Raw genomic sequence first — 13102 nt, forward strand, 5'->3', positions numbered from 1 at the left:
AACTGTGAACCGTAGTGGGTATTTACTACTTGTCAGTCCTTATCATCTCTCCCAAATCATGCWCATGGTCAAGTGATAGGTTACATATTCTCACAGCAGTACTTCCAGACTCTCATACTTTTCAGGTTGACTTTTAATGATTGTTAAAACTGCTGCTTGAAAACCACCATTATTTTTTAAAGAAGGCATGCAATATTCAGAAAAATAATCAAAATAAAAAGGAACTTGACTAGTTTAAACAGCTRGAAGCTTAAATATTTTTCATTGAGTGAGCCATTGTTTTAAGCATAAATTGATGGCTGTTAAATCATGAAGAAATGCAAGAGACTGGAATTTGTGCTGTTACTATAAGAAGTAGCAATAGCAGCAGCTCACAAAAATGAAATATTTTAACTTTCAAAGGAGGAACATTTCCCTAAAGAGTGAAGCACACTTTTATCTTCTTTAGCATTCTAGTTTWCACTTTTAAATCAGGCTCAGTCGGCTATGCTTTATGAAGAATTACTTTAAAATATGATCAAGTATCATAGACAAGCATTAGAAAACACTTCTGAACCTAGAACCATCAGAAAAGAGTCCCTCTCAATGTCAGTATATTATACTTCACAATTTTTTTTCCTGATACAGTTTCAAGCTCAGGTAAACCTGCTTGATACCGAGATTTCTTAAACCAATTTTTACTTGGGCATGTTCAGTGAGTGGTGAAAGAGCATGTATTTTGGGTTCTCAGAGTAGCAGAGTCCTTGAAATTAAGTTTATAGAACTTCTGCTAAGCCATCATTTCTCATTGCCCTGTATATGTCTCAGATTTAACGTGTCTGCCGTTTACTGTGAGAATGTCCTTGTAGTTTACCCTCATGKCATTGCTGTCACTTACCCTGCAAGCAAGAGGCCAGTCTTTTCCCTGGGCTATGTGGTCGTCAACAGATTCTAAAAATAGTAATGTATTTTGTTCTTCTGCATGATCTTTATTTAGCTGAGCTTCCTGCCTTAATCATTCCTTTGTGACAGGTTTGCCAAATCTCAGATCCTCAGACATGCTGCACAGCCCCACAACACCCATATTCATTTCCTACGTCAGTGTCCTCTGCTCACATTGGCCTAATTTGCCTTAAATCAGGGTGTCACTGGACTTCTGTGCAGGGCTTGTTCTCTTTAYGTATCTCTCTTTAATATTTCTAAAATGATAAAGAATGTTTTTAAGCAGTTGTGATTTAGTTGGTACCCAAAGCTGCATTGAAGTAATTTGTTTTCAGTAGGCATGTCACAAGCAATGAACTTTAATATTTCTGGTAATCTTGTGTAGAGATTCTTAAAATACAGCCCAGTTACCATAGGCATTTGATTGAAAATGAAGGGGAATAATATCTTAATGCATCTCTGACCCTCTTTCCTCAGTATTACTGCTTATAGTCAGCTTATTCTTAAGATTTACATACACTTCTCTTTTTCCAATTTCTATCTCTTGTTACCCAAGTCTGCTGGGAGGAAGGAGAGAGGGGGAAAAGGAAACAATRTGTGAAGAAGTTATGTTCTTCCATGTACCTAAAGTACTTTCCTTCAGTTTACAAGCCATAATTAGCACATGGAATACTACTGATGAACAAAYGTAACAGTTTATCTTAGTATATAATAATGTGTAATGGGGAAATGAAGTGAGTAAAAATGTTTCCTTTTTCCCTTCCTGCATATTTTTTCTTTCCTTGCTCTTCTTATTAACTATCTCCTTTCTTCTTCTATCGTGTTTTTTCTCTTCCTGTTTTATTTTTTCCTCTTTCATCAGTATTGTTGGACTGGCACTGTGTTACTGTGTACTTTTATTAACCAAGTCTCACTCTCTTTCTCTTACACAAATTTTGTTCCTACTTCCATTACCTTGGAAGAAAATATATGCTGWAAAAGAACCCTATACCTTTCTCTAGTTCCCCACAGAATGAGRGGATGGAGTCTTCAAACTATAATCTTTCCACTCCCTGGAATAGATTTTAAAGTGAATAAAGAAATTGTGAYCTGAGGTCTGTCCTCTCCCCTACTCTCTTGCCTGAAAGACTCGGAAAGTAAAAAGGGTGAGCAAAACTCCTGCTTTGCTTCAGTGACTGTGTCTGAAGTGGAGAAGTTCTTTAGTACTCTTTAGTGCACCAATATAGATATTAATCTACAATACTGGTGAATTTTGGAGGTATCAATGGACTTGAGTCCCATTTGATTTCAAGAGTTATGTTTAAAGTCTTTCAGGTAAATTAAATGTTAGGAAATACCTGAATTAAATGAAGGTATGCAAATTTAAGTCATCATTGTGTATGCAGTATGACTCAGGTTCAGTTAGACATTCACAGTCTAAGTTCTCCACTGGAACCTACTTAAATGATGTTGATTTAGAAAGTGACCCATAATGATGTGTTTTCTGGTGCTCTCAGGCACAGACACTTCAGAGCTACCATTCGAGCCAATGTTACTTTCTGACACATTTTGTGAATTTCCAAAATAGGAAGTTTCTAGGTCATGTTCATCATTATCAATGAAATTGACTTCTGGCATTGAGATAATTACAGCCACATAACAGWTAATAACAGCCACACCCATGTTTTCTCACTGTCTTTTCCTATAGAGCATGGGGGGCAGTGAGAAAACTGGCTTTTAAAAAACACCTTTTTACTAATTCCTGAGTCACATAGTCAGTTTTTTGGAGAGTGTTACTTGGTATGGATTAGGTCCATGTGAGAGTCCATACTAACAGCTTAATGACAGAGGCAATGAATTTGCTGACATTGCTTACTTTTTGTATTCGGTACAGAAAAACTGGTGTTAGACTACCATGCTTGTGATATTTGGGTTTGGTTTTGGGTACATTTCTCTGGAATCAAGTTTTTTATGGTGTCTAGAAACCTTGACATTCGMTGTCCTGAAGGTTGTCTTCTCCTTCCCCATCCCTCAACTTGCCCATGGTGCAAAAGCTTCCTCCTTACTGCTGACTTACAAAGTTTTTGATTCCCTTTCATATTCTTTTCAGTAACACCTGGTAACACCTTTCCATAAAGGCTTCAGCATCTTCCAGTCTGTTTGACTGTTCAATTCATGCTCTCATGATATTTTTTCATGTACATTTAGTGGTGTGTGAAAAAYAGAGAAGGAATTAGTGATATTAATCCCACCTTTATTATAATTACATTGCATCATGAATGTGTCAAAGATTTTACAAAGAAAAATCCTTATGACTTTCAGTACTTGCCATCTTGGCTTTCAGTGAGTTCAAGAATGCAGTAAGTAAAGTCTAATCTGAACAGTAATTAATTACATCGAGAATGTGGTATCCAGAGTAAGTAATTTCCACAATGTGACTGATTAAATAGGGGTGCTACTTACAGCGATCCCCTCATCCCTGCACAGGTTTCCTTGTGTGACATCTCAGTGTTCCGGGATCAGCACTGTTTACCACTAGCCAGTGTTTCTCTGAATCAAACTCAGTTTCTAAAAGTAGAGCACAGTACACTGTAGTTGGTGTTTTTTTCTGACTTGCTGTGGTAGCCCTACAGCAGGATTAACACCCTGCAGGATAGGGAACTATGGGCAGCTGGGATGGCCATTTCACAATCCTGTTCCAATCCCCTCTCATAGAAAAGGATTTTCATGAGGGGTGCTGCTCTCACAGGGGTATCTTCTAATTAGCTGTGAAGTGTTTCTCACTTGCTACTTAATTTTGTTTTMATTTTACAGTGCTTTAAGTGCTGTGTTTTCCTATGTGGCATATTTTGCATATCTCAAGGTTCCTTTTTTATACATTTTGACAATGTACTACTGCAGGAGCAGTTTGACGGTAAATAAACTTGACTTGATATTACAACAGCATTGCTACAAACTCCTGCTTTCTGGATTTCAGAGTAGTTAAAGAGGCTTTTGCTGCAATCATATAAAAACTCAAGTGGAAGATCTAATTATGTTGATTAATTTTGAGCCAAGTTGTTGGTGTTTGTTTTCTATAAGTACTGTATTCTTCTATATAGAAGCATCTGTTCTGAAAAAAAAAGGCAAATGTGGTGAAGACTATGCAAACAATGATTATGGTATCTTGGCTAGAATTTCCTAGTCCATGCACAGTATTATTCCTCCTTCCTTTGCTGGCAACTGTTTGAAATGGGTTACTGTTATATTTTTTTTATTTGTTTGGTTTTGTTTCTTTTTTGTTGTTATTGTTTTGTTTTGTTTGGGTTTTGTGGGGTTGTTTTTTATTTTTGTGAGGTTTTTTTTTTGTTTTGGTTGGTTTTTTCTCTCTTTTTTCTTCTTTTTTTCTTTTTTTTTTTTTTTTTTTTTTTTTTTTTTTTTTTTTTTTTTTTTTTTTTTTTTTTTTTTTTCTTTTTTTTTTTACCTTAACCTGAAGAAGTGCCTTGTTTACTGATATCCTTTTGCAGATAACACAAGACTGCAGCTGCAACTGCAATAAACCTTGGTCTCTATCTGTAGCTCTGCTGTCCCAGAGATGACAAAACAAAGGCATAGTTTTTAATGGTGACCACTGGAATTGTGTGCATGCTTGTTTTAATAGGAATTCTTAGACAGGAATATTGCTRTTTATTGCAGGACCTGGTACTAGAAACTAAATTGCAGTTCAGACTTTATTCTAAATCTCTCAAATGATCAGATGRTCACATTGACTTTAATATTTCTATTCATTGATTTTTAATTGAATTGATTATTTTTGGGAAATCTTTAAGTTTGTATTTTATAGAAGAAAGGAAGGAAGAAAGAAAGCAGTGTAGAAAATCAGCGGAATTCAAGGATCAATGACCTGACCCAGTAAACAACAACAGTTTGTCTAAAAGCAGCACAACACAGAGATAACTTTGTTCACTTTAAATATGAAATCTGTTGTCTTGCTCTCAAAATGTCCATTTTTTTTTTTGTTATCTCATGTTTTACCTAGGCGATTTTGTTGCAAAAGTGTAGTCATTTGAGTTCAGTGTCTCTGCAAAGAGACATTGTTGTTTACAGAAAATAAGTACTCAGTTACTTCTGTTTTTCCAGCTTGCACTGGTTCAGTTTTCTCTCATAGTTTCTCAAAATGCTTCTCTGCCCATCTTCTTTGATAGCTTCCAATCATATTCCCCAAACCTTTTTACCTCTGATAGCCCAATTCCATATCAGCAAAGAAAGTGATTGCAGTTGTAAAACTGGTGATGGTGACAATTTCTAAGTAGAAAGCAAACTCCAAATAACAATACGAACATATACACTGAGAGATAAATAATGCCAGTTTTTTTCAGTGGGCTGCTGTGATTTCTGTTACCATCTCAGTAGAAAGGCCTGATAAGCCTTGTGCTGTTACAAATGTCTTAYGTTGTGATATGTGAACTGATAACATAAAATAGCCTTTTTTTTTTATTTTGTGAATATAAAGTAAAAAAATATTTTTAATGATAAGAATTGTTTCATAAAACCTAATGATAAAACAGACTGAAAGTGTTTTGACCTTAATCAACTAATTTCAATCCCATGAAAATAAGGGAAGTTAATAATCAAATATTGGTTTGATTATGAAATTTCAAATGAAATTTGGACTTTTTATTTTGTGCTGGGGCAATTAAAAATGACTGCTTCATATTGTTTTCATTGAAGTTATTGCAACTTCTGAATTTCTTTGAAAATAGATTTTGTCATTTCAGTTATTCTTACCTTGTTAGTTCAAGCTCTATCAGGACATAGAGGAGTTTGTGATTCAAAGTGTATCAAATGAGCAGAAATTATGTTCTATCTAATGGAAAATCCGGGTTTGCATTTTCCATGGCGTATGGGAAAAATTTTAGTCAATTGGGAAAATGGAGATGYTATACTCTTGTAAACTGGGTATAAAACATATTCATATTATTTTGATTAAATGAACATCATCTGTATTAGGTCTGATATTGTGTTACTTCTTCATTTAATCTGGTTTCAATTTTCATTATTCATTGCACATTATTTTGATTTTTCTTAATCAGGATATATAGATTTGTAAATTTCACTGTTTTTTTTAATGAAAAACTTCTTCAATTACCTGTGGACCTAACACATGTTTATATATGTAGCTATAAATATATTTATTAGGTGATTATAAAGGATCTGAAAATCTTAAATATTTCCCAAGTGTTTGCAGCCATTAATTTATTTTCTAATCTCATTTAGGACACTGGTTCATTGTTTTTGGCTTGTTTCTTTTCATTTAAGTGAAAGCAAAAGATGCAGTATAATGTGGAAAGTCTCAYTGAATTCTTAGCATTAGGCCTAATGCCAGGGGCATGAAATTTACATTTGACTGTGAAACAATTGCCTTGGCAGAGCAMTGCCAGTATGTCTTCTATATGAAAATTTTGTGTTGAGAGATAATGGAGAGAAAATCCAGACTACAGTGCCAAATAGTCAGAGAAGAACTTCTGTTTATCTCTGACAAAAGGCGCTGTTATTTAAGCAAAACTGAGAAATTATCTAAATTGTGTCACAGTTCATGCAGCCTCCAGAACAGTGAAAAATAAGGAGACCTTTAGCACRAGCTTGGGCTCTGACATGTACACTACCCTCTTTGAAACCAAGCACATAATTATATTTAGATACATCTACTGAATCACCAAGGGGTAACATTGGAAAAGTGTGAGACCAGACAATTTTTTTTTTTTTTTCCTAACAACATCCCAGACTTTGACCCAGAGCCAAACTTTCATGCTCCAGTTTGCCATAGCACATTTCACATAAAGACATGCAGCGGCAGCCCATAGCCATTTAATATCACTCCTTTCAGATTATTCTCTCTAATGCTGCTTTTTTCTTCTGAAAGATTGTGTACTGTGCTGTTCTGTTCTTTTTCTTTCTTTTTTTTTCTTTTTTTTTTTTTTTTTTTTTTTTTTTTTTTNTTTTTTTTGCCAAGTCAGAACAGACTGGGAGAGTAGTTAAATCATTTTGTGGGTGTTTTTTCTGGGGGACACTAGATAATTTTAATGTAAACAGCACTGAATAAGCAAACAGGAGCCCAAGATGCATTCATTCAGTTAATACTGCCTTGTGGATCACTGACTATTGAAAAATTGTTGTTCATAGAGAGAATCATTAATTTGGCTCGCATATTAAGTATGCTTGCCTCTAAAATAATAAATTATGACTGGCAGATAAATACCATACTTGTTTTAACCAAGGTAAAATGAACAAAACATTAAAAACCATGTTAGCTACTAATTGCCAACTTCAATTCTTTTGAAGCATGAGCTTTGCTAAGAGCTGGACATTTAGTTAAAAAGCTTTGTCAGGTAATTATTTTCCTCCGTGCCAAAGAAGTGTGCAGGTTTGCTGATTCCAAAGGTCATCTCAGACCTTGCACTATCAGAGAGATTGAGGTACATRCAGCTTGGGGTCCTCCAGCTTTGTGAGCATCCTTCTACTTAAATTATTAAAACTAATTCTGTGCAATGGACGTACAGATCCCCCTTCATGTATTGAACTTTGTGAGGATRTATGAGGAAATGTTTGAATCTAGTCAGTTCCCAACTCGCTGAGAAATTTTTCAGCCAATAAGTCCAATATGTAAATTATTAAAAATCATTATGTTAACTGARCATAAGTAACTCCATGTTCAAAGTATAATTCAAGTGTGCTGGAAAGCAATAACTGAATGAGGGTTTATTAATCTGCAGTTACTCAACTGCTCTTTTGATTTACTGTGGTGTCTGCAAGCCTCTGACCACTCTTCCACTACCAAACACCTCGTGGCGAGCTGGGTGGAATGTAAATGCCATCATAGAATTTGCATTTGAAGTAATGTTTCTTTTTTTCCAGAGATACTTTTATTTCCTGTAAAGCACAAAGGACTAACTATGCTATGTGTAAGGATAATTTCTGAATCTACTTACCCTATTTATAGTAGAGGAAGTTTTGGGTTTAGTTTTAATACTGCTAAAAAAAAAAAAAAAAAAAAAAAGGCCCTGCAGAGTTACAAATGTGTGTGTGAGTGTTTAATTCTCTAACATACACAAAAAGAATAGATAGGATTTTCTTCAGTCATTTTGACAATATAGAGCCCAAAATGTGCTGGCAAGAATGGAGGTAGGAGGACTTGAAAAGGCAAACATTAGTGGTGAACTATTATCATAAGAATTTGTTGATTTGGTATTTGTGACTCTGAAACATGGTTTTAGTCTCTTTCCCCATGAGCAGTTCAGGCATTTCTCAGACAATAAGAATTTCCTGTGATTTGTCTGCATCAAGTAAGATATATACAAGCTGCAGTGATATTAACATGAAACTGCATTTGATATTGTATAATTTCTCTGAAAACTTGTTATTTTGGCATACTGCATTGCATTCTTACTTTTCACCAGACCCTGAGAATGAAGTTTTTCCTCCTTCTACTTCAATAGTATTTTATTTYGCTTGTGGTATTCCCTACACTTGACAAAGTGTCTCCTCTTACTGTTGTGTGCACAAGAAATTTTCTTTTTGCTATATTATTTCATTAAGTATACTGGAGTGTTCAGTCATGGAAGTACTTTGTGAAATTGCATCTATTATAGCACTGGAATATGACCTGATTTATTATAAGAAGATCAGMGCACAGCTCAAGTGCTCAGTGCATTATCCTAAATGAGGCTCTGTCTCTGAGGGCTGCCATAGCCTTCCTCTTTGCCATTATGTTTTAGCCATTGATTTCCCTTTAGAACACAAGTGCCATAATMATACTGCTTGGTAAATGTTTCTTCAGTATTGAATAACTGCTTTTTCTGCCAAGGGGGTGTCAAAGTCTCTTCCCAACCTGTCTGTCACACARTGTTCCTTTTACATCCATCAGCAGAGGTGAACTAAATAGGTCTGATAACTCCGTTTTGGAGGAGATGCAGATTGCAAGTCAAGTCAAAAGGACAGGAAATAACTTTTCAGAGCTTGCTTGTCTATATATCTTTGATTTCAGTGGTCCCCAGCACCCTTAGAGAAAATCACACTGCTTTTGGAGCCCTCCTTTGTCTTTGAGTGATACATGCTGTTCATGCCTCCCTCTGTGCCTGGAAACCAGGCTCTGTCCTGAAGCTGTTTCCTCTGCACCTCCTCAATGCAAAGCCACAGGCAGCTCCTTTCTCACATTCTGAAGCACAGTTTGTCCCAGAGAAAGCTAATGGTGGGGAGGGGAAAAAAAAAAAAAAAAAAAAAAAGCTGAGAAAGGGAGCCATTGGCAGCCAGGAAATGGAGCCTGTTGAGGGGGAAAAAAAAAAAAAAAGAAAAAAAAATTAAATATTCCGTGAAGGAAGTTCCTAGGAGAGGTGGAAAGTCACTTAAGTGAAAGTGGCTATGATTTGGAGATGGGGTTGCAGAGATTATCCAGAAGCTTGTCRCGGATATCTGTAAGCAGTGGGTTTCACCATTTATCATTTTACAAATATTTTATTTTTGAAATTACTTAGGTTTATATTTTCTGCCTGTTTTATATATAACAGGAGGAGACAATTAGTAATCATTGGGGCTTTTACCAGCATGAGATGTAACATTTCTGCATGATGCATGATACAAATTCCTGTAATTTAATTATCTAGCGTGTTTATTTGGGGTGTAAATGCTGGAAACAATGACATTTCAGAGATGATTTATGAGGTATTGCACTTTGTAATCAATCCTTCTRTGTGCTGTTTGTAAAATACCAAGTGCTATAAAATTGCTGATAGTAGGAAAAAGGACATTGATAAGAACATTCTCTGTGCAGCTGCAGATGAGAATCGGTAGGAAATAGAGGGGTGCAGAAGCAGTGGCAGCTATATTGCAAAGATTAGTAACTGAGATGTTGCCTGCCTGAGAAACACATAAACTGTGCAGTGAATTTGTTTTGGGAATTATGCAGAYACAACTTTATGTTTTATACAATATTTTATTACTAAAGGTTCTTTTCTTCTATGTGATAATACAAATATTTCTGAAATAAGGAAATAAATGCATTATACGTAAAAACCAACAGGAAGAAAAAAGGAGTAACATTGAGTTGTGGAAATGACCAGGATCAGACAAGGTTTAGATCRAAGAGCAGCTAAAAGAGAATGAAAGTGGAATTATCATGGACTGTGGAACCAAAATTTCCCAAACCCAAACTTTGCACAACTTTTAATAATAAGGTAGAATATAGCACAAACGAATAAACTTTTGACTGCAGTAGGAATTAGTGACCTGCCAGAATCAGGGCACAGTGATCTTCAAGAAAGGAGATCACTGTGCATTACTTCAGTTTATATTTCAAAGATACATGCTCTTATAGTTCCAGGCGGCTAAGAAGTTCTCAGAATATTTGGTTAAGGTGAGTAAAGTCTCTTTTCCACTTCAGCTTAGCTGAAAAAAGAGTTCATAAAGATTACAAGGAAATATACTTAGTAACACAATGACTGTCCCACCAGAGAGAAAATCTTTGAAACAGTAATAGTGACCTTAATTTTATAAGCCTTTTGAGAGCAAAATTACAGATAGAGGTCGTTATTGGATATTGATGCTCTTGTAAAGCTGATAAGGAAGGAATAATGATGGGTCTTTTTTRAATTTCTGAATTGTAACCTAGCCAACCTAGGCTGTCTCTGCTAGAAATTAGTCTAGAGCACAGGCTGTGAACGAGGTGGAGCTCAATAAATAGAGAACATTAACCTCATATATGTGCTGTACTAAAAAACTGCATCCAGGGCAGCAAAGTAAATCAAGAGACTTAATGAAGAGATTTTATTATTATTAAGAAGTTTTATTGCAAGTATTAGGACTTAAATTTTTTCATTATGTGAAGAATTCTACATTTTAGTTTAAACTTAGGCTAATGGTGCAAATTTTGTGTTGGAACTTTGAGTTCTATACCTATACATATAATTCCAAGCACATAATTAATACAAAAAAAAAATAGCAGTAAAATACTTTATAGATATAATTTTGGTACACTATTGGTTTGGTTTGTTTTGTTTTTTTTTTTTTTTTTTTTTCCCCAGCCATTGAATGAAACTGCTGTTTTATCCAGGACTGTTTTGTGATTCCTGAAAATGTTACTGACTGATGCATGAGTGTTTCTATAGCAGACCCAACATCGTGACGCTTATTGGCCTCTGCTAACATCCTGTTCCAGTGGCTTTATCACATAAATAAATGAATGCATAAGTGTGCATTGGGATRAATACACTTTAGGTAAAGGCCAGGCAAAGTAATAATGTCAGGCTTTGGTGTGACATTTTGCCAGCACTCGCACATATTCCTGACTTTTCTAACATTTGTTTTTCAACTCATAAATATTTCTGCAAAGTAAGCACACTGTTAAATGACACAGCCTCTGTGGAGACATTATGTGTATTAATAAAATATGAAACAAAAGGTACTGGTGTGTGTTGGTTTTTAATTAGGGTTGAAAAGAAAAATAAAAAGTTTCTTTTAAGAGAAGGATTGCACTGAAGAGCAACACTTTCTTGTCTTTATTTTTGTTACTTTTGAGTACACTCTTACTTTTGAAACAAAGATTGAAAAACACACAAAAAGGAAATTGACAGTTGCAGTAAGAAAAGTATGTTTGAATGCCCTGTGAAAGGGAGGAGGTGGTGGGAACATAAGGATTCCTTTGATTGTATTCAGTGAGACCGGGTTGTGTACTTTATAAGAACCAGGAACAACTTCTAACATCTTCCTAATCCTGTTGCAACTTTGATCATTTCTCCTTTTAAGCAATGGCTATAACTGGACCTAGCATAGAGGAGTACATTTGCTCATCTCAGACAGACAACTTTTATGTTTTGCTATGCCTTTTTCATTCTAATGAAAYCTTTCTCTCCATTTTAGACAAATATCACTTGCTGTGTCATAGCACATGGATTTCAGGACCGCCTGTGAAGAGGTAGGATCAGAATTTTTTTTTTTTATTTCAAGCAATAGTAGAATGAAAAATCAATGAACTTTTAATCCTTTTTATAAGCAAGATACTTTTTTAACCCTTGTTTTTTCTTCCCATGAAATTTTAGCAATGATATAATCAAATATAAGTTATTCAGCTGATCACTTCATGGTTGCAGATAGACTTTGTCCAGTAAAAGGTGAAAGAATTTGCACAAGGGTAGTCAGCACTAGACCTCACCTCTGTTCCCATTTACCTGTTTAGGCACAATGTAGGTGCAGGTGGTTGTTTTGTGTGAGCTTTGCTCTCCATGAGGTGTTTATATCTGAAAGCCTGTACGTGAAGAAAAACATCAATGGAGTCAGAAATCTCTCTGCAGAACCAAGGGGGAAATGTAGAAGGGTGGGATAAAGGTGGGTGGAGAAGAGGGAAGCTGTGAGGATGACCAAAATGAAAAGCAATTTCATTCAGATTTAATGAGGTAACAGGGTAATTTTTGCCTGAAATTAGTTTCATAATATCAATGTAAAGTACTTCAGTCCTCCTCCACTAGAGATGAGGGAAGTGCTTTCTGTGTTCATACTAATTTGCCTTAAAGAAGCAAATAAAAYGTATTTGTATACATTAYCAAGGGCATCTTATTTACTCAGTGATGGTCTATGAACAATTGTCTTAATGTGATTTTAACAGCTTCAGCAATTGAGACACAGTGAGAACCATTTACAGCAAATTATGTAATGATGTTAATGCATTATTATAATTAAAAAATCACAACAATTACCTGTACACTGAAAACCACAAACAGCATTTAGGAAGTTAGGACTGGAAACAAGAAAACTGGCTAAAACTTTAAGTGTGACCATGATCCKATGAGAAAATAGAAGAGAAGGGAAGGGACCAGCACTAAAATCAAGAATTAACTGCAGCTAAAACCAACTGTGACTTGACAATCAATTGGAATTAATTAGGGGAGAAGAGAAAATAARAAGACTGAAGAACATTGAATCATTCTGAACATTCTGGAAGGACTAGTAGGGTCAAAAACTAATAATAAAGGGAAACTTGCCTTTGGGAAAGAATACTTTGATGTTTTTCCAGGGTGATGTTTGTCAGGCCCTAATACCTCAGACGATCCATTGKAAATTCTATAGCAGTGTATCCCTAATTACTTGCATGGAAGAAATATTTCTTATAAATTTTGAAGTTTTGCTTTTCAAGTAGGATATTTTCACTTGGAAGGAGCCTGCAATGATCATGTAG

General features: G+C 35.2%; 1 protein-coding gene across 2 annotated transcripts in view; it reads left to right on the forward strand.

Annotated features, from left to right (window-relative positions):
• The window catches only part of SNTG1 (syntrophin gamma 1), a 311772-nt gene that overhangs the window by 148839 nt on the left and 149831 nt on the right, over positions 1-13102 (forward strand). For both annotated transcript variants that reach the window (XM_057365031.1, XM_057365030.1), the window contains exon 2: positions 11791-11845. In XM_057365031.1, the coding sequence (XP_057221014.1) occupies positions 11819-11845 (27 nt within the window). In that variant the 5' untranslated portion in view covers positions 11791-11818. The remainder of the gene's footprint in view (positions 1-11790; positions 11846-13102) is intronic.

The sequence above is a fragment of the Malurus melanocephalus genome, unplaced genomic scaffold (genome assembly GCF_030028575.1).
Source record: "Malurus melanocephalus ecotype Western Australia unplaced genomic scaffold, MMel_1.1 scaffold_46, whole genome shotgun sequence".
NCBI lineage: Eukaryota > Metazoa > Chordata > Aves > Passeriformes > Maluridae > Malurus > Malurus melanocephalus.